This window comes from Neovison vison, chromosome 1, assembly GCF_020171115.1.
Source record: "Neovison vison isolate M4711 chromosome 1, ASM_NN_V1, whole genome shotgun sequence".
NCBI lineage: Eukaryota > Metazoa > Chordata > Mammalia > Carnivora > Mustelidae > Neogale > Neogale vison.
The window spans coordinates 84,352,876-84,374,586 of NC_058091.1; the positions used below are offsets into that span (position 1 = coordinate 84,352,876).

Sequence of the window (21,711 nt, forward strand, 5' to 3'; positions counted from 1 at the left end):
ACAGAGGGCCTGCAGCCCAGCCTCTTGGGACGCAGGGTCCTAGTCGTCCATCACAAGGACCCAGTGTCCATTTGCCAGATTGTTTGCTGACAGTAGCCAGCAGCCCTAATGTGCCTATAATTAGCAATTGACACTAGTTTCTGTGGCCACACTGTTTAATAAAGCAGCACAGACAGATAAACCAGGAATACCAGTAATTGTAGGAATCCAGTTGGACACAATTAGCAGCCTCTTTTTGTTGGGAAAAGCTGATTCTGAAAGTCAGGGAGGAGTTGGGGCCTACTGGGTACCTTCTGGCCACCAAAGGGAAGACCCTAACCTGGAGTTCAATGACCCGCCCCCGCCCCACCAGACCCAACTCTTAAGAACCAACCTTCTAAATCATGGTTGCCAGGGCTGGGGTGGTCTCTTGGTCCTGCACCACCTCAGTACAGCCCTCTGACTTCCTTTCTCTTCCTTCTCCCCAGCATCTGCTACTATGGCAGGCTCTTCTGGGAGTGGGGGGATGGCATCCGTGTGCATGACTCCCAGAAGCCCCAGGAGCCAGACAAGCTGTCCAAGGAAGATGTCCTGTCGTTCATCCAGACACACAGCGCTTGAGGGCGTGGGGATGCCCATCCCTGCCGATTGACCTGTCGTTCTCTGAGTCAGGGCGCTCTTCAAGGAGAGGGACTGGGGAGCGCAGTCACTGCAGCCTGCCCATAAGGGCTGGGTGGTCTCCTCTCCATTCTCCCTGAAGAACTCAGTCAGGGGCCTTCAGAAGACTCTGTCCCAGAGGCATTCCTTCTGGGACACCTTTTGAACTTCCCTCCCTGGAGACCTGCCTGCCAGGGCTCAGCCTGAGGATGCTGCTCCGACGGCGGGTTGGAGGTCAGGGCCCAGGGAACGTGCGGCCGGTGGAGGACCTGTCAGAGAACAGCAGGGCGTTGGCTCTGCCATTCTCTCCTGTATCCTGTAGACTCACTTTTCTGAGTTTCTTGCACTGCCCTGAGGGCGGCCATGCTTCTGCTCTGCCCAGCTTTTTATTGGGCTGACCCCAAGTGGGTGTAGGCCAGGGGCAGCTGCTGTACAAATCAATGTTTTGTTTCTTTGAACTTGCTCTGTTTTGATGCCAAGTTGGAGAAGATTTGGTCTCCTCCCCTGACCTCTGTCCTGGTCTTCCCTGGAGTTCTTCTCAGCCGGACCTCTGATAGTCTCACAGGCCAGGAAGGGAGGCTTATGGGCCTCACATCCCTGACACTGCATCACGACACAGGTAGTGTCTTGGCAGTGGGTGTGACTGCCTTCCTGGCCCCCACCCCCCTTTCAGTCTGAACCTTGGGCAGCTCTAGAGGAAGCAGCCTTGAAGACCTGCCTTTTTCTGTGCCCCAGAGCACTGGCCCCCTGGCAACACGGGGTACCTCTGGGGTTGGGTTACACCTGGCCTTTTGGCAATCATGGCACCGCCATTTGCCACAGCCACCTTGCTAACCCCTCCCTTCGTTTTTCTTGCCCAGTAGGAAGTACAGTCACTTTTGTTTGTCCTTTTGTGGTCACTCCATTTCCTCTGTTTTGGCAGAGGGGGAAGAGGGGAAGCTGGGCAGTAGCTCTGGGTGGGGGAGGGCACCTATGGTTGTTTTTAATGGGAAATACCTCTCAGAGATGCTCCTATGGACTTCCTAGAGCAGCATCCCAGTGCTGGGCTGGTTTCCATGGAGATAAGGCACTGAGACTTCCCCGGAGGTTGGAACTATACCTGGGGAAGGGGGCTCTCCAGCTAGCATCCAGCCTTTCCCTCCCAGGTTGGTGGCAGCACCGCTGAGAAAGCTGTATTTCCACCCAGTTCTGGGTATATCGGTGTGTCTTGCAGAATCTTGGATCATTAAAGATAAACATATTTTTAATTCCTGTGTGGCTCTGTGCTGGGGCTGTTGCTCTTTGTCCTTGGTGCTGTGTGGTCTGGGATTGGCTTGGATGGAACTGCTTGGGCTGGAGAAGGGGGGAAGCTCTCTGCTTAAGAAGAGGGGGAAAAGCAGGTTGGTTTACTCAGAGCCTGTGCAAGTTCCTGGGCCCTGCAGGCCCTGCTGCTTGCTTCTGGAGAGGGCCCCAGAAGAGTCCAGAAATTACGCAGCTCCTGTTGGAAGCAGCGACTAGAGAACTGAATGAACCTAAAGCCCAGCGGGGCAGGGAGGCACCTTCCCCCCCTCCACATAAATCACACGGCTCACTCCACGGTGGCACTGTGACAATCCAGGATCAGTCTGTGTGACTAAAATAACAGAGGCGTCAGACCAATTAGTGTCACTAGACCGGAGGAAAAGGGAAGGAGAGAGGATTTCGCTGACCCCTAGCCAGCCTCCCCTCCATTCTGAGTCTGCACTGGGGAGTGCGAGGGGCTGCCCTTGGGGTTAGGCACGCAGATGCTAATGGCACCTCCCTCTCAGCTCAGGGCTAGAGCTTCTCTGCCAGCTCCACAGCTCTGGTGCTGGCCTCCCATAGCTTGCCTCTGCTTGGCTCCTTCCTTCACTCTGGCCATGAGAGTCCTTCCTTGACGTCTCACAGCCTTAGCTCCCAGGGCAGCTCCTTTCCTCGTTTTCACTTTCTTAATTGGTATAGTCTCCAGGTCCAACCCTACTGTGCTCTGCCTTGCCCCAGCCTCACACTTCTGACCCTCTTGGTCCTGGTGTGCTGGGGGTAGAGTTGGGGCAGCAGGGTATGTGTTTGCTGTTCCTGGCCCCTGCTCCGATCAGCCCTGCCATGACTGCTTCTCCCAGCGAGCCCTGCCTGATTTACTGGTCACTGTCACCATAAGTCTGTCCGGTCATTATCATGGCTCTTGCTGCCCATTCCCTCTGCCAGGCCTCACCAGCCCTGCTTGCCTCTTGAAGATGGATTAACTCCATACCCCTGTGGGACCTCCATCTGACCACTTCAAGTCCCCAGTCACCCCCTGTGCACAGGCTGCTTTTTTTCTGCCATAATTAGAGGCAGTGGCAGACTGGAGGGCAAGACAGCATGTTTGGTGGGTGCGGTGGACAGGTGGTGCCATGCCTAAGCCTTGGAAATGGCTCCCAGAATAGTTTTGGCTTTACAAATGCTTTCCATGGTCTTATTCCCCACTTGAAGCTGGGGACTCACCTTTGCAATGCCCCTTTCCCCCACTCCTGAGTTCTAAGCTAAGCACTTTCCCTTGAACATCTTTTCTTCCTTGATTCCCGAGTGCCACCCCCACTGCCCTCCAGCTGCAGTCAGACTATGACATTTACTCAGCAGACGGGAGAAGCCTGGCTGTTCTTTATTGCCTTTCCCTTGGGCTGAGAGAGGAACCAGCACACAATCCTTCTGGAGACGAGGCCCCACAGCAGGCCCAGGGGCTGGACCGACAGGAAGCCCTGCTCCACAGTCTGGGTTGGAGAGAAATTCTCCTGTGCCTTGATTGTCTTGAGGCTTGGAAGGGCCTGGCTAGTAGTGACCAGGGGGCCAAGGTGAGGCTTGTGCTGACTGGTGAAATCTTTGGCTCACATGGTCCAGTAGGTGTAGATGAGTGTCAGGAGGAGGAAGATGGCCACAGAGAGCAGCATGTTTTTCCGGTTCTCCTGTCGAAGCAACTTTAGCTCTTTCTCTGGGAGAAAACAGGGTGGTGAACAGATAGTCTGGGCCCATCTGCTACTCGCCTCTGCCTCTGCTCTCTGGCAAATGCGTGTACACACTGTTGAGAGCAGAGGTGTTCCCACCCAGCTTCTCTACTTCTTTATCCACAAAAATGACTATCCTCCTTGGTCTGCCCAGATTCTCACCACCTTTGGCTGCAGATCCTGGCCCAAAGGCACCCCAGCACCCAGGGCTGCTCAACCATTCTTCAAATGCAGTGGAAGTGGAGGATGGAGTGTATAAGGTCATCAAAAAGGCCACATCTGATAGCCAAGCTAGGTGCTGACCTGGCATTACCAGGTGAGTGCTCCGGCCTGCCACTGCTGGCAGGGCATGGGCGTGGGGTGCTTTGTGGTGCTCCTCCTTGCAGGGGGTCTCATCTGGCCAACTAGAAGCTCAGGGTGGCTGGGACTTTTGGGGCCTGACACTGGAGTAGATACAGGGTGGGGGCCACACCATCAGTGCTTCCAGTCCTGTCCCTGCTGCATGCCCAGATAAGCAAGAACCAGGGATGCTAGAAAAAGGCAGAGTGTGCCCACAAGGTGGTTGGGCTCGCCTCTAGAGGAAGCCAGTCCTATTCTAGAGGAAAGGGCATCCATTCATCCCCTTGTGTGACATGCAGGTGGGTGGTACCGTGCTACCTCTCAGGTAAATTGAGGGCTGAGGCTACGATTATAAAAATTGCTAGGCTGGAGGCAGAATGGGTATCCCTCCCCCACTTGTGTGAAAGAGTGGGTAGGTACCTGGAAATCAACTCTGGGCAGGCCAGACTGAGACTGGGGCCTAGGTAGGGGGTGTGTGTGCACACACGTGTGCTATGCTTACAATGTTGATTCAAACTGGTCTCTCTGAGAGAGTCCCTGTCATCTGGACTCTTCTGGGGCTGATTCTTGGCAAGTCTGGTCTCTCAAGGGGAGAACCAATCCAAGAGGTCTGAGGAACCTCTGCAGACCATCTTCCTCTCAGGCTGGATGGGGTAGGGTTGGGGCCAGGAGGGGGGTGGGGGGTGGGGCAGTAGTCGTGCTCCTGCCCTGCCCCCTCCTGGCTCTACCTGACTCTGCCCCCAACCCCCAGAAGGTGGCAGCATTGCTACACCCACAGTAAGCCCTTCCTTCACCTCTAGGGTTTTCCTGGGATGAGGTGGGAGGCGAGAGGGGGGCGAGAGGGGGGAGCGGTACTGATCTCACTCAGTCTGGGTGGATGTGAGAGTCTCTTCTGGACCTACTACCATTCCCCTTCATCACAAAGAGGAAGAACAGACCCATAAGCTTCTCCATCTCCCCTGGAACAAAGGAACAAACCTGCTTTCCTTCCAGGCTGCCAGGCTTAGGGAGGATTCCTAGAGCCTTGGTAGAGGGGTGGGGAGCTGGGGGGTGGGGGGCAGAGAGGAAGGGTGGGGGTGGTTCACGGGGTGGTGTGGGAGAGGGTGCGCTCCCTCCCAAAGAACCCTCTGGATCCCCATGACCTGATGGGCTCCCTGGGCTATCTGTCCCCTCATGACCCTGGGACTGGAGGATGAAGCTGGTAAAGGAAGGGAACTTTCTTACCGTAGTTGGAGGCTTTGTTCATCAGGCTGTTTTTCTCCTTCTCCAGAGACTTCCTGTGAGGAAAGAAGGAGTTTTATGGCTCAAGTCCTTTTCTTCCCATCTGAAGGGCAGCTGACACACGGGGGCAGGATGGACCAGGTGAACAGGGGCCCAGATCCCTAGTGGCAAGGGGCAGGGTGAAGGAAGCTCGAGGCCAGAACCTCAGGATAAATATGAGAGTGTGGGGGAAGGTGGGAGTCCAAGGCAGATGTGTTACCTGGCCTCTGGGCTCAGCTCTGCCCCACAGAGCCTGGAGTTCACAGCCTCCAGGTCTCTCCGACACTGTGACAGCTTCTCCTCCAGTCCATCGATCTGAAACACACAACACACCCAATAACTAGAGATGGGTGCTAGAGCCTTAAAACTTTCAAAAACAGGATCTTGGAATGGAAAGGAAGGAGCCTCTGGGAGTCTTCTTGGACAGTGCCCTGCGTCCCCTGACCCTGGCCCCCTAGCCTGTTTTGTTGTCTCCTGCTTCCACACAGTGGGGCCCCACCGGAAGCAGCTCTGGGTGGGGTGCGGTTTTCACAGCGGCCCTGCCCCTCTGGACCAAGCCTGGGTTGGGGACAGACAGGACCAGTCCCTTAGTCAGCTCTGTCTCCCCAGCACACAGCCCAGCTGTGCAGACCACAGGGCTGGGGAATGCAGCAGGCACCGGGGACACAGGCCTAGCCTAGAATGCAGTGAGGTGCTGCCTTCCCCCAGCGCTCCACACTAGTGAGGGATGGGGGGATTAGACATCTAAGGGACAAAAAGCAGAGGTGTTTTTTGCACTGACACACTTAAGGTGGCCTTAAGTTGTTAATAATATGTATTTTCCCATGAGAATCAATAAAATCCACTGAGTGTAAAAACAACAACAACCACACAGCTCAAAAACTTGTTTCTTTCTGACTTGGTTCTTGTGCAAAATCATTATCAAGGCAGCTGTAGCTTGTAGGGCAAAACAGCTAAGCTCCTCAAAGGCTGGCTGCCAAAGGTATAAGTTTTCCCATTTGTTTTGATTATAGTTTCAAAGCCGTGTTCTTGGGCAAATAATGTGAGTTGTGGGGAAATATTTTGTAAAATACTGGACTGGATCATCCAAGCCTAGTTCCTGGTATGATACATGTAGCTTTGGAAGTTCATCTGTGTCTGTCTGTCTCCAGGTGTCTTCATGTCTTTCTGGCCACCTCTCTAGGCCCAGGTATGTTCCATTACCTCTGCCCTGCTGGCGGAAGCCCAGGTTTCAGTGGGTGGGAAGGTTCAGAGGGCCCTGTGTCCCTTAAGGCAGCTGACAGAATAGTGCCTTGGGTGCCAAGGATGCTCAATTTTCCATCTGACTTCACTCACTCTCACCACATCCCTGGGAGGGATAGCAAATATGATCTCTATTTCACAAATGGGAGACTGGGATCCCCAAAGAGAATGACTTTTCTGAGACAGACGGGAGTCCCCCCTCTCCTTACTGGCCTCAGCCAGTTCTTTAGCCAGTCCCTTCCAGAAAGGCCCCTGTGGAGACGGTAATCAATGATTACACGTATGGATCCCAGTGTTTCAAGTGGGTGTTTTGGGGCCCATGTCAGAAGAGATGCACTTGAAACCTTCTGCCCCTCTCACTGGCCAGCACCTACCCAGTCACTTCTGGGTCAGCCACCTTGCCTTATCCTAAGGCCTGCCCCAAATGACACACCATCTAGGCCCTTCCCTACAGCCTCAGCTGGCTACCAACTCCAGCTCCAGAAGCTGGGCCCTGTGGGAGGGAGCAACTGAAGAGCCCTGAGTTGACTGCTTGGTTAACTGTATCATTTTTCTGCTAATTGGCACCAAACGTAGGATTGTCCTGGGGAACAGCCTTAGCAAGGAGCTGCGGCCTGGACCTGGGGAGGCTAAAGGCCATCCAGGAACCTCTACCGCAGGGAAATAGGCACCAGGCAGCCAGGCTCAGGGAACAGTAACAGCCTAATGTAATGGTCACTGGGGCTGGATGAGAAGAGCAGGTGCTTCAGGCCACCACGTGACCCACTTGCCATAGTAGGACCCTCAATCCAGCCCCTGGGGACCCTACCATCCCATGGTAGAGAAACCACAGTCAGGGCACCAAATTCCACACTAGATCCCAAAGCTTTATTCTTGAAGCACTACCTACTCCACAAGGCCTTCTCTGCTGCCCTTGGCTGGAGAGACCACATCCTTCCCTTGGCAAATGAATTAGGCCTTCTTTCATAAGGCTGACAGCACATTAGGTCATCCCAGCTATGAGCATCCAACCTCACCTTACCAGACTCTGGGAAACCCTAGGCCTATGGTGTAAACTTGTGGCCCAGGGATCAAGTGTTGCCCAGTGCAGCCCATTCCACTTGTGTATATGACTGCCTGGCTCCTAAGGATGCCTGATTTTGTAGCTCCTATCCTAGAATGGTGGCCACCAGTCTCTACTTTGTGGTCTCCAAAAAGGCCTGGCCTACTTCAGTCTTTGTGTTTGTAGCCTTGGAGGAATGACTCGGGTTGGACATGGATGAGCCAAGGAGCTAGGGACAGATCTAGACCTCATGTAGCAACTCGAGCCTGAAACCCTTCCCTAGTGCCCACAGAAACCTGAAGAAGCTAGGAGAAGCAACTATACTCACACACAGATTATGTACTTTGTGGATAACCCACTGCAAATCTTTAGCCTAGGTTAGATTTCTTCCTGCTGCCCCTTGGGCCAAGTCCTAGTTCACATGTCATTCTGGGGAGAAAGAAGCAGCTTGGGGGATTTCCGTCCCTAAACACCTTTGGAAGGCTACCAGGTGCCCATACAAGTGGTAATTGGGCCCAGAACAAGGCTGGGAACTCATGCTAAGCAAAATCTTTAAATTGAGGTTGGCAAACCACAAGTGGCCAAGCCAATCCGCCGTCGTGCTCTGGGCAGGGCCTGTGGAGCTGGCAGTTGGAGGCCTTTATCTGAACAAGCCCAATTTATCTGCAGTTCCACTGAATATCCCCACTTTCATTTACCACTTTTTAATGAGGCTTAAACGGACGAACACAAATCAAGGTTTTAGGGACTCAAGTTCTAACCTCCCTCTATGAATATTTATGTCCTGCTGACAGCTCTCTCTGATTCCCTTCTAAATAGCAAGTCCCCCCCCCCTTTTTTTTTTAATAACCCAGCTGCTTGATGTGGGCTGAGTGAGGGGAGGCTGAGACTGTCAGGAAGCTCTTCAGCATGCCACAAACCCGTGCTCAGAAGGTGACCCCGCTGGCAGTCAAACACCCTGCAGCATTTGCTGAAGCAGAAGCTGGCTCTCAAGCAGCTATAATAATGGGTGCAAGGACTTAAGAGTGACCCAGCTACAAGAAGGTAGGGAGAGAAGGTCAGTATGCACCTTTTAGTTGTGCCTGGGGTCAGGAGTGGTGCCTACAGAGTGGGGCTGACTCAAATGGACCAGAAATGGGAGAGAGGACCCAGGAAGTGGGCCTTAAAGGAAGCCACTCCTTGGGTTTTCAGTCAATTCTTGATGGCATTTATGTGAATTATGCACTTCGCAGATTCCCCAGTGCAAATCTAGAGGCCTTGGGTAGCTTTTTCTCCGATGCCAGGCTAAAGGCAACAGAGGACAATATAGCCAGCACAGGAGAGAGGCCACAAGGTTAGGGCCAGAATAAGAAGACAAATGTCAGGAACATTTTAAAAACACAGGGTCAAAGCTGGCCAAGCAACTGTGAGCCCAAGTGCGCAGAAGCCTGAAACTGCAGGTCCTGAGAAGTATTGTAGTGAGGAGGGTGGGCTGTAATCGGGTGCCTCAGCTTGCTGCTCACTTGCCCTCTAAAGGACTTCCTTAATTCTGTGCCTCATTTTATTCATGTGTAAAACGAAGTTAATGGTTCATATTGCAAAAAGGTTTTGTGAGGATGCTATGAGCCAACACATGTAAGGTGCTTAAAACAGTAAGAGTTAAATAAGTGTATGCTGTCATTATTAGCTGAGAATGGTTTTCACTGGATCTTTGGGGAACAGAAAGAAAAAAAGTGAGTTAACGTGACAAAGAGGAGACAGAGTGTGGGTGTGTGATGGAAAGGAATCTCCACTCATCACTGTCTGGCACCAGTGGCAAAGGGAGGCCATCTAGCTGGGATATGGCTCTCCTCTGAGTCTACAGAGGGGTTTAGCAATGGGGTGAGGGGAGAGGGGGCCTGCAGGGTAGCCTATCAGAACAGCACCACCTCTAAAGGCTAGCCCATCCAGCTGGCTTGGAACACAGCATGCTGGAACCTCATGTCCCTGCCTGGGGCTAAAACCAGGCTGGGCTCTTTAGCCAGCACCAACTTGCTGAGGATGGGCCTGGTAGCACCTGACAATGAGGCCCAGAGCAGTGTCCAAGGGCAGACAGACTCAGGTGTGGTCTGGGCATGAATGGGCATCTGAGGAGACGTGGAATGGCAGGCAGGGCCTGGCAGAGGGAGCCACACCATGGCTTTACAGGGAATAGAAATGTGAAGCCCCAGGACTACAGCAGAAAGAAGCCCCATCAAAGAGATTGGACCAACTCTAGCAGGAAGAAGTTACACTCGAGGCCACAGAGGCTCCCAGGACTCCTGCCCAGCAGGATGGATACAGGCAGAAAGAGTGTGGCCGGCCGAAAAGTGCCTCAGGTACTGAGACTTTTCTGGAGCTACGGGGGCAGCAAGGCTGGCTGTAACTGACTGTCATAAGCAAAGTGGTAACGGCCGAGGTGGGGACTGGGATGAGGCACTGATTCAGGCACAGTGTGGGAGTGAGAATGGATACCCTCAATGTAAAATTATATTATATATGATTATTAAATTAGTAATAAAATTACATTACACACACACATAGTATTCAGAAGATCATGTGTCCCATTTTTATACAGGGACAAAGAACACTGTATCTCTCTGAGATGATGATGAGCAGGTGAAGCACAGCTACAAAGGGACACAAGAAGTCTGAAAGGTGGTGGGGGGAGCTTAGCAAACTCTGCCTTCTAGCATTACACACAGAGCTGGGGAGTTGGTAGTTGTGAAAACTTATGTGCTGCAGTTCAGGGGACTGAGAGGTAGGCAGTAAATGTGCAGGGTGTCCTGGTAGGACAGTTGATTCACCCCAAGACCACACCATGGGGACTGCTGGTCTGAGCACAGAAAGATGCAGAGTGGAAGGGAAAAAGTATATATGGCAGGGAGTGGGAGGGAGCTGAAGGTCCCAGAGGAGGCCCTGGAATGGGGATCCAGGAAGTCTGCACTCTATCAGGAAAGGCCCACAAGTGATTCTACTGCAGGCAGACTGAGAGCCACTGCCTTTCTGACCCAAGCACGGACTAGGGAATCAGAGTCTGGAGCCTGGGTGGTGTTGGGGGGGGGGGGTGTTTCCTACATAAGAATGTGAAGATCTGAGGTCAGCAGGGCAGGCAGTCAAGATCAGCAGAGGCCCCACCCCAGCCAAATGGGACCGCTGATCCTGCTGGCAGGTGCCAAGAGAAGTGAGGGCTTTTTCAATTCCAGTCACCAGGGGCAGAGACTTCCCGCAGCCTTCCCCCTGTGCCCTTCGGATGTGGCTCTGAGTGCTGTGTGCTCCATGTGCTGTACCTGCCAGTCATGAGCCCTGAGCCAGCTAAGCAAAATCCCCTCTGCCACCTGAGTTGGGGAATAACACCTTATTCTCAGAGCTTTAGGGAAGTCTCCCTGGGGTCCTATAACGCCATAAAACCACTGTGTTAAGAGAAACTGTAAAATTCATCTGAAATCCCCGTGAGGCATCTTTTCAGGAGTGTGGAGCCTCCTGGAATTGAAACCCCAAATGAGGCCTCTTTGGAGACAGAGAACCCTAGTGCCAGCTCAAGCATGGATAACTGCCCAGCACACTGGTCAGATCAGGTCCCCTTGGGGTGTAGGGGGGCCACCCCAGGTCCGGCAGCTGCCGGGCCCTCGTGCACAGCTCATATCCTGCTGACAGGTGTAAGCCACAGGCTGCCACTACCCTGTTGCAGGTGCTCCTAGTGAGGGTACCTGAACGGTGCTCCCAAGAGCCTCTCCCCAGCCTGGGAGGCGACTCCCCCACCCACCCCAAGCCACTGTCTAGGGCGAGGCTTTCTTCAGAAAAATGCAGAAAGCACCCTCAGGACTTAGAGCTCTGGGTTACACAGGCCACTCTGCTTTCTGGTTTAGGAAGTTATTTCCGGTTTTCCCAGACTTGCTCTCAGCTTCTGGCCACTGACTGCCAGAAGTTTCTGGAACAGGTTAACCTCAGGAGTCAGGCAATGGTCATGGGGTTATATCCTACAGCTCCCTGGCCAGGTACTTGCTAATAAAGAGCATGGTGCGGGGGTATGTAGATGGCACAGAACAAGTCAAAACAACTTACAGAAGCCGAAATCCACCCAACATTAAATCACACTACCAGCAGTAGCCAACACTTCCATGGCATGTGCTATATGCCAGGCACAGTTCTCAGCACCTCATGCACAGAATGCTCACAATAACCCTATGAGGGGGTAGTAGTAGCATCCGTCAGTGGTCCCCCCCATCTGCTGGGAACAAAACCCCAATGGATGCCTGAAACCACATACAGTACTGAAATAAATAAATAAATATAGTATATGGTATACATTGAACATATATGGTCTGTATGGTGTATATATATGATATATATATGGTTGTGTGTGTGTGTGTGTGTATATATGTTTTTTCCTATACGTACATACCTATGTTAAAGTTTTATTTATGTATTAGGTACAATAAGAGGTTAACAACAATAGCTAATAATAAAACAATTATGGTGGCGCCTGGGTGGCTCAGTTGTTGGGCATCTGGCTTCAGGTCAGGTCATGATCTCAGGGTCCTGGGATCGGGCCCTGCATTGGGCTCCCTGCTCAGCAGGAAGCCTGCTTCTCTCCCTCTCCCACTCCCCCTGCTTGTTTGCTCTCTGTCTCTCTGTGAAATAAATAAGGAAAATTTTTTAAAAATTAAAAATTAAACAATTATGACAAAAGGGGATATATAAAAGTTATGTGAATGTAGTCTCTCTCTCAAAATATCTTACTGTACTATATTCACTCTTCCTGTGCTGAAGGGAGATGAAAAAATGCCTACATGATAAGGTGATATGAGGTGAATGATGTAGGCATTGTGGCAATATGTCAGAAGAGGGATCATCTGCTTCCAGGCTGAGTTGACTGTGTGGGTACCTGAAACCTCAGAAGGTAAAACCATGGGTAAGGGGGAACTCCTGTATTCATCTTTTGCAGATGAGCAAGCTTGGGCTATGGAGATGGAAGTCCTTTGTCCTGGGTCACAGGGCACACATGGTGGGCACTGGGCAGTCCAACTCTGTGCTGTTAGCTGCCACCCAACATACCTACCTACCTAAGCCTCTCAGCTCCTGGGAATAACCCCCAGTCCTTGTACTCCAGGCAAGGCAGTTTGTGCAGCTCGTGTAGGCTACCAATGTCTGCAGCAACTCTGCAAGGAAGGGGCTGTTTCTGTTTTAGAGAGGAGTAAACTCCCAGTGTAGAGATTTTAATCAAGGTCATGTAATTGGGAAGTGGCAGAACTGAGGGTCTGAATCTGAGGTTTTTCTGCTTCAGAGCTTATATTCTTTCCAACACTTCAAGCTCTTTCTCCAAAATCCCTCCTGAAAACATTCATGACAAAGAAGGGTTCTGTGGAACAAAGTCATTCCACATCCCAGTCGAAGCCAATCTAAGCTTGTTGATCTGCTTTCAATAGATTCTCTACTCTGAATAATCTTGTACAAGGGCTTTGCCTGGTCTCTGTCCACGTAACAGATACTCTCTGTGAGGCAAGAACCTGACTGAAATCTGCTTGGAGACAGCGAGATGGGAGCAGGGTGCATATCCTCACGTTGAAGGCACTACCCACCCTCCAACTTCCGGCTTCTCAAAGATCCCTGCCCCCCTACCCCTGCCCCAGATTGCCTAAACTGCCACAGCACCCTCCAAAATTCACACAAAACAGACCCAGTTTTGAGAAGGAGAAAGGTGAGCTAGGGTAGGCTTGATAAGCCCTTCTTTCCCTAGTGGGTAGCAAGGCCTTTCTTTTCACATGCCAATTCACAGCCCTGAGAATGGTGCCAGCTGTTTTATCTCCAGCCCCAGCAGCCTAGGAACTGGATTTCTGGAAATCCACTCATTTTCACATGTCAGGGAGGCCCCAGGACATTTATTATAATGGGTAAAGAGGCCAGAACACCTGCCCAGGTATCTGTGGCAAGAGTGCTGGGGCTTCCCATCTGAGGCCATCAGGCCACACTGCCAAATCACATGAGGGTCATGGGCCTTGATTTCCCAGGTGAACAGCCTCAAACCCCAAAAGGCTTTTTGCCCTGACACTGCTGAAGGGATGTTTTTCTGTGGAGGAGCTCAGGGCTCTGTGGGGATAGAAGACAAAACCTCCATCCATGTCTCCCCAAATCATCAGAAGTTTCTCTCCCAGGGTGAGCAGATGAAGACCGTAAACCTTCCCGGTTTTTAATCAACGAGTTATTTTCAGGAAAAGCAGAGAGCCAAAGGGCTTGTCATTTCTCTGGAGACTCACTGCCCCCTCCTCCACCGCCCCAGGACAGGCACACAAGGGGCCCTGCTGAAACGCTTGCAAGCTCTGAGACCTTGTGAGACCTTCTGGCGTGCTGAGCAGCTTTACAAGGAGAGCCACGGCAGTCCTTGCCTGAAGCCTTCAGCTGTCCCTGGGCCAGAATGTTTGGGGTTTGTTTTCTCCTCTTTCCCCCAATATATATTTTTTGATAAATTAGCAAAAGCTTCTTCATCGCTGAAAGGCTCAAAGCACTATTCAAGAACTGGCATCCACCCCATGCCTTATGAATTCATTAATTAAGATGCTGGCAAACAGCCACTCCACACATGCTGACATCCAGCCGTGTTAGGTAATGAGGTTTTAGTCTCCTGACCCCTGTCAGGGGGTGGAATGGAGCCAGACACAGGCTGTCCAGAGAAATCACCTGCCCAATGGCAACCTGTCGCTTGCGCCTGGCAGCAGGTGAGGCTCATTTAATGGTCAGTGGTCCTTCTCCCGGCCCCTGGCCGGGTGACTCCCCGGCAAGGTGGTGTCCTACTGCCTGCCCCATGCTAGCCTCCTAACCCTGACCAGCGAACCACTCAAGAGGGCCCAGACGGCAAGGGCGAGGGTTCAAGCGCTTCCTCCAGCTACTCAAGCCAATTCAGTAAATATTTATTGATGGTCCACTAAGCTGCTTCTGCCCCTTGTCTCAGAAAATTGGTAGATGCCTCCCAACCTTGTGCACAGCCTGTGACTCCCTTCATCTTGGTGCTGGAGGAGGTAACGAAGTGGATGTGACCACTGGTTGACCTGAGCACGGGACCAGGGCAATTGGAGGCCCCTCATCCCTCCACTGACCTTGGAATGTACGTTCTGCCCACGTTCCCACAGTGGGAGCTAGTCCAAGGACACAGCCTTGAGAGACCATGTGTTGTGAGACCATCTGAACAGTATACATGACTGAACCCAGTTAAGGCCTCTGGACAAACTTTGAAGATTTGGCGGGCGGGTGCGGAGATCTAGTCCTCTTATTCACTACCCAAGACAAGCCTCACCAATAAGTTCCCTTGCTTATTAAACCTGCCACCTATCAACCTGGCGTGGACTGCCTCTTTCTTGGGTCTCTCTGTCCTCCATGGAAGGGGGCCAGTTTGCAAACCAACAACTTGGTGCTTCTGTCTCTCTATGCCCACAGAGAGCTTACAGCAATGGCTTATACTGAGCAAATAATTATAATGTCAAGGTTCTTTCCTCCTGTGCTCATCCTGCCTATGTAATTTTCTACCCTCAATTTATTACCTCTTTTTCTGCTAAGGATTCTTGTGAATTTAAAGACTCCCATTCACTTTTATCTCCTATAGCAAATACTATTAGTTGGCCAACACAACATTGATTCCCAATCCCTCTTCCTTTGCCCACTACAGAGGTTAGAAAAGCTAAAGAGATGCTTTCCCACACTCACTGCAGCCAGGGATGGTCATGATCCAGTTCTGGCCAATGAAATGTTCCAGAAATCAGCTGGAAGACTCCTGGGGCATCTTATGTTTTGCTGATAAAAGGGACATTGGGTGCCTCAGTGGCCCCTTGGTTAAATGTCTGCCTTCGGCTCAAGTCATGATCTCAGGATTCTGGGATCGAGTCCTACATTGGGCTCTCTGCTCAGCAACCAGTCTGCTTCTCCCTCTGCCTCTGCGATCTCTCTCTCTCTCTCTCAAGTAAGTAAAATCTTGTGGGGGGGGGGAGAACAGTGTTGTAGTTCCTTTATCCTTCTTCCTAACTTAAAGTTGGATATGATGACTAAAGCTGTGGTAACTATCTTGAGAATATGAGGAAACAGCTGAGAGAATGTAGAAGTACCAGCCTTGACCTAGCTTTTGAACCAATGCCAGTAGCCATTTACCTCCAAATTTGTTATGGGGAAGAAAGTATATTTCTATTTACTTGGGTCAGTTTCTGTGCCTCATAGCCAAACATTTCAAACTGATAGATTTTTGTACTAGGGACCAGATCTAACCTAGTTATCCCCTTAAGATGTCAGCTAAGACAACACACATCTGTGAGGACACACTGGCTGTTGAAACATCTAAAGACACGAAGCTGAATGGTCTAACTGTGAAAGAAAATACAATGACCAAGTAACAGCTCATTACTATCAGAGTCACAAAAACAGAAACAGGAATTTACATCAGTCAAAATCTATCAGTTTAGACTGAAATGCAACTTTCCCTCCTTCCACACATTGAAATCAGTAGCAAAGCTGGTGACTTCTCATCTGAATGCTCTCATTATTCATAACTCTCAGAAGCTAAACTCATAGCCAGTCTTTTCTAACTTTGAGATCTTACAGGGTGGCAAATGAGTTGGATAAACATAGGAATGGAGGCTGCTAGGGGGTGCCTTGGTTGACCTGGGAGGTGACTGCCCAGTACAGCTGGCCCAAGCCAGCCCTCAGGGTGAGTGCTGCCTGCTTGGTAATTGCTTCATTACAACAAGTGGAGACTGTTTGCAGGTGCTGAGATTACTCACTTGTGGGGGTTTTACTGCACTCCTCAGATTAACAAACATTTTGATTAAATCACCACTTCATTGGCTCTGGGCACATGACTTTTAATAAGAGGACAATATCCACTGCTACTGAGCATCAGTGCACATTCAATACTTAGATCTGCTGGGGGGCAACGGAAGAACACATGGGGAGACAGCCAGATGCCAAGCTTTTCCTAAGGTGCACAGTTATAGATCTCGAATCTTTTTTTTTTGAAAGATTTTATTTATTTATTTGAGAGAGAGAGACAGTGAGAGAGACCATGAGCGAGGAGAAGGTCAGAGAGCGAAGCAGACTCCCCATGGAGCTGGGAGCCTGATGTGGGACTCGATCCTGGGACTCCAGGATCACGCCCTGAGCTGAAGGCAGTCGTCCAACCAACTGAGCCACCCAGGCGTCCCTAGATCTCGAATCTTAAAATATCAAAGCAAAAAGTAACCTTAGAGTTTTTTTGTTTGTTTGTTTTTTGTTTTAAAAAAAAAAAACTCTAGATAGTTACAAACGTAAATATCCACACTGGTACTGACAGGACTTTAAAAAAAGGGGTGAATGTGAACATACTAGGAGCGCACAGGCCCACCAAATTTAAAACATTTTAGAAACCTGTGTCAGCCAAACAAGACTTCTGTGACCTGTATTTGGATCATAATCAATGAACTTATAACCCCTGATGAAACTGAAGGTCATCATATATCAGAAAAAGAAACTAAGTCTGAACAAAGGGGCTGGACTTAACCATGATGGAATACTGCAAAAGAACTATAAAGACTACTAATAAGGGCACTGTATGTTCATTATCTCCATCTTGAGCCTTGCGTGTGCTACATATTTCACACATATGGGCCTCTCAAAACCATACTTGAGTCTGGGAAAGCATCTCTTGAGCTTTTCTAACTTCTGCAGTGGAGGTGGGCAAAGGAAGAGGAGTTGGTATACCACTGGCTGGTATTTCAGACATATCGTCTCCCCAAAACCACACTTGAGGTTACAAATCAAAACCACAATGAGATATCACCTCACACCAGTCAGAATGGCTAAAATCAACAACTCAGGAAACAACAGGTACTGGCAAGGATGCAGAGAAAGGGGAACCCTCTTATATTGTTGGTGGGATTATAAGCTGGTAGACACTCTGGAAAACAGTATGGAGGTTCCTCAAAGGTTAAAAATAGAATTATCCTACAACTTAGCAAATGCACTACCCAAAGGGTACAAATATTGTGATCTGAATGGGAACCTGCACCCCAATGTTTACAGCAGCAATGTCCACAATAGCCAAAATATTGAAAAAGCCCGTATGTCTATCAACGGATGAATGGATAAAGATGTGGTGTGCATGTATGTATGTATGTGTGTACACACACACACAGAGAGAGAGATGAATATTATTCAGTCATCAAAAAGAATGAAATCTTGCCATCAGCAATGACGTGGATGGAACTGGAGGGTATAATTCTAAGTGAAATAAATCAGGGAAAGAAAAATACCCTATGATTTCACTCATGTGGAACTTAAGAAACAGATGAACATAAGGGAAAGGAAGGAAAAATAAAATGAGATAAATATAGAGAGGCAAACCATAAGAGACGCTGAACTATAGGAAACAAACTAAGGGTTGCTGGAGGGGAGCTGGGTAGGGGGATGGGGTAACTGGGTGATGGGCATTAAGGAGGGCACATGATATGATGACACTGGGTGTTACATGCAACTGATGAATCACTAAATTCTACCCCTGAAACTAATAATACAGTATATGTTAATGAAATTGAATTTAAATAAAGAATTAAAAAAAAAAACATTTGAGGTAAATTGCAATCTGCAGTAGAGACTACAGGCTGTCCACTAAACATGCTAGGCCCTTCTTCCATAGCCATCAAGCTGTAGCTGGGCATGTGGCCTCCTAGCCAATGAATGCATTTGGCATTCTTGCAGTTGGCTCCTTGCGTTGGGTGAGGTCTCGAGTCTTAGCTCACATCTTTGCCAATGGAAAGTGGGCACTCTGGGCCCATTGTTATTATTAAGATTTACTTATTTGAAGAGAGAGAGTGCACATGCAAGGGAGCATCTGAGTGGGGGGAGGGGCAGAGGGTGAGAGAGAATCTCAGGGAGATTCTCCACTAAGGGAGGAGCCCAAGGCGGGGCTCGATCCCACAACCCATGAGATCATAACTTGAGCTGAAATCATGAGTAGGATACTTAACCAACTGAGCCACCCAGGTGCCCCTGCGCCCATGACTCTTAAGACAATGATGCTTATGCTTCTTCCACTCTTTCCTTGCCAGTGGACACATCAATGGGATGTAACTTAATTTCATTCATGAGGTGACATTAAGGCACTGAGGGATGGCAGGTCACAAGATGAGGGGACTATAGCAGAACCACTCTAGACCACGGATTGGCAAACTACGGCCTGGGGGCCAAATACAGTCCCCTGTAAAGTTTTATTGGAACACAGCTACACCCATTAATTCACATATTGTCTATGGCTGCCATTGTGCTAAGATAGCCTATCTAAGCATAGTTGATGCTGCTTATTTATGGTAGCTATGTTCTATAAAGTTGCTGCCAACAATGAATTACCAAATACTGAACCAGGTTAGATTCCTATGAGCCTCTGGTCACAACAGTTTTATCAAGTGATCAATACAGAACCTGTGTTTTGTGTGTTTTTCTGTTCAGAAACTTTATTTAATATGTATTACTGATTCATTAACAGTGAACTCACAGCCAAAAGCACTGTAACTCAACTCTGAACAAAACCGATCTAACATATATTTTCTCTGTAAGGCAAATACAGCCTTCTAGCACATTAGGAAAACTAGACAGCACTTTAGCACTACACTTGAGGGCCATTTTAAGCAACAAAATCACCAACAAAAAGCACACAAACACAAAAAACATGGCACTAAATAGACCACCAAAAGGACACCTGTTCATAGTATAAGCTGAAATAAGACGGTAGAGTGTTACTTTGTTCGACCTTAGCTGTGCCTCAGGAGACTCAAATTTTTCACTGGTTTGTTTGTGAATTACTGCAAAAGCACTGCAAGTACTGATCTGGGGGTTACAAATACATTTTTAGCAGGAAGGCAAATTCACAGATACAGAATCCGTGAATAATTAGGATCAACTGTAGTTACAACAGAGACCATATGGCCCACATAGCCTAGAAATGTACTATCTGGCCATTTATAGGCAACATCTGTCAATCCCTGCTCTACCCTACTAGAAAAAATAAACTTGCTGAAGCCACTGAATTTTAGGGTTTCTCTACTTCAGCAATTATTGTGTCCTAATCTAATAAAGTCTATGCTTTTTCCACCACACAGTGCACCTCATTTTACCACTCATATTCTCTTTTAGAGGGAGGTTCATATTTCCACCAATCTTTTTTTTGTACCAAGTAGGACAATATTTCTTAAGGCGTGGTATTAAAACCTCCCGCATCAACATGGGTACATGTAGCTGGTTAAAAATGCAGATTCCTGGGAGTGCTCGGCTGGCTCAGTCCGTAGAGCACGGGACTCTCCATCTCAGGTTTCTAAGTTCAAGCCCCACGCTGGCCATGGAGCCTACTTAAAAAATGCAGATTCCTTGTTGAAAATGTATACCCAGGTCTTATTGAATTACTTGGGGTGGGAGACAGTTCAAGTCTCCATTTTCAACAAGCTCTGCAAATTATCCTTAATGCATTCTAAAATTTGAGAACTACTGAACTGGCAGTAAACTCCCAAAGAATATTACCCCGTATCTCTCTGGTAACTCTTGGGACAGTATTTGAAGGAACTGTATGTAACGCTGAAGAAATAAGATGCCCTAGAGGGCAAATCACCTGTGCTGCGTCTCAGCTCCTCCACTGCTTTGGCCTGGGCTCTGCCTGAAACCTCAGTTTCCCCATTGGTTTAAAACTCTCACAGACTTGGGGTGCCTGGGCGGCTCAGTCGGCTAAACCGCTGTCTTCTGTCTTCGGCTGGGGTCATGATCCCAAGGTCCTGGGATCTGAGCCCCACATGGGGCACCCTGCTGGGGCGGGGGGGGTCTGCTTCTCCCTCTCTCAAATAAATAAATAAAATTTAAAAAACAAAACAAAACAAAACTCTCACAGGCTTGAGAGTGAGTACTGACTAGTGAGAATGCAAATGAAGTAGGACATAGCAGCTGCTCAATATGCCTCAATTTTCTTTCCCTTCCATATGCAGTACATTATTTTTAAGCTCTTTGGGAACTTCATCATTCCAGAATTCTCCATAAATTCCCATAAGTCCCATAGTAATTTTCAGGCCACGAGCTTCAGTACCCCAGGGGAAAAATTTCCCATCTCAGGGGATGTTTAAGTCATTTAGTAATACACTAAACAGTTTGGGCTCTCTCACTTTTGGGGGGCCCTCATCCACAGGTATCTATCCTTTTGGAGCGCTCTGTTCCCCAAGGTCCCGTCGTCTTCAGTCACATGTCTCCCCTCAGGGCCTCCTCATTTCCGGGGCCAATCCTCTTCGGGGCCTCCCCTTCATCTCCATGTCTCCTCCCAGTAAAGGTCCCTTCACCTCCGGTGCCCCCTCGGGCTCTCCAAACTCCATTTCACCCATCCCGCCCCTTATCTTCGGGTCCCTCATCCGATGCTCTCACGCCCCTCGCGTCCCTCTCTCAAATCCGCGTCGCTCTCACTTCCTCCCCTCAGCCACTCCTCCAACCGGCAGCCGGGCCGTCCCACTGTACCCCGCTGCAGGGAGAAGGCAGCTAACGATGCGGCCCACCCCTGCTTGTCCCCTCACCTCCAGAGCGACGCCCAGATTCTCCCGCTTCTTTTTGGTCATGTTACTCTCCTCGATCCCCCAGTCATTATTGGACGCACCCTCTGGTGGCACCACGCATGCACCAACACCCCTACTTCCCTCTCATTGGCCGCAGAGACGGCGGGAGGCGGGGCTACTGGTGGTCACGTCCCTATTGAGGGGGCGTGGCCATCTTGGCGCGGCCATGTTTATGAGGGGCAACCTGTAGTTTAAAATCTCAGATGAGGGCCGGGAGGGGATGGCTAGATTGGCCCCGGAGGAGTAGTCGCCCATCCTCCAGAGATGGAGGCGCTCCTTTCCTTCCTAGATGAAACCGTTTTACATCACGGAGGCATTTTTTCACCCCATTTATCCTTCTGTATCTTTTCGTCCTTTTAGTAAACACCCTACTTATTTAGAAGCCATCCCCCGTGCCCCGTTCAAATTGTCCCATGTTCAAGGCTCTTTCTGAAGCTCTGCTCCTCCATGAAGCCCCACCTTGAGCCCTTTGGCCCCCTGGGCTCTCATAATGACAAATTGGTATTCCTTTGTTTTGTTTTGGTTTTGGGCCATGTGTTTCTACTCATTTTTATTGTTTTATTGTTAAGAACCACCTACAGGGGCTCCTGGCTGGCTCAGGAGGTGGAGCATGTGACTCTTGATC

At 49.7% G+C, this 21,711-nt stretch overlaps 2 protein-coding genes across 4 annotated transcripts in view; one reads left to right on the plus strand and one right to left on the minus strand.

Annotated features, from left to right (window-relative positions):
* Positions 1 to 5,408, plus strand: part of CMTR1 (cap methyltransferase 1) — a 52,407-nt gene extending 46,999 nt beyond the window's left edge. Inside the window, exons 24-25 of one of the 2 annotated variants that reach the window (XM_044250308.1) lie at positions 3,769 to 3,930; positions 5,224 to 5,408. In XM_044250308.1, coding sequence (XP_044106243.1) covers positions 3,769 to 3,916 — 148 coding nt within the window. In that variant the 3' untranslated portion in view covers positions 3,917 to 3,930; positions 5,224 to 5,408. Of the gene's footprint in view, positions 1 to 467; positions 1,884 to 3,768; positions 3,931 to 5,223 lie in introns of those variants that run through there. The other variant, XM_044250310.1, reaches the window with a different exon arrangement.
* CCDC167 (coiled-coil domain containing 167) lies at positions 1,880 to 21,139 on the minus strand. Of its 2 annotated transcripts, none has more exons than XM_044250345.1 (4): positions 21,048 to 21,139; positions 5,434 to 5,528; positions 5,178 to 5,230; positions 1,880 to 1,989 (listed from the first exon to the last, which is right to left on the minus strand). In XM_044250345.1, exons 1-4 carry the CDS (start codon positions 21,087 to 21,089, stop codon positions 1,880 to 1,882), a joined length of 300 nt encoding a protein of 99 aa, XP_044106280.1. In that variant the 5' UTR covers positions 21,090 to 21,139. The 2 variants fall into 2 exon arrangements, with proteins under 2 accessions (XP_044106280.1, XP_044106286.1); XM_044250351.1 differs by lacking the exon at positions 1,880 to 1,989 and adding an exon at positions 3,252 to 3,601.
* Positions 21,140 to 21,711: the final 572 nt, after the last annotated feature.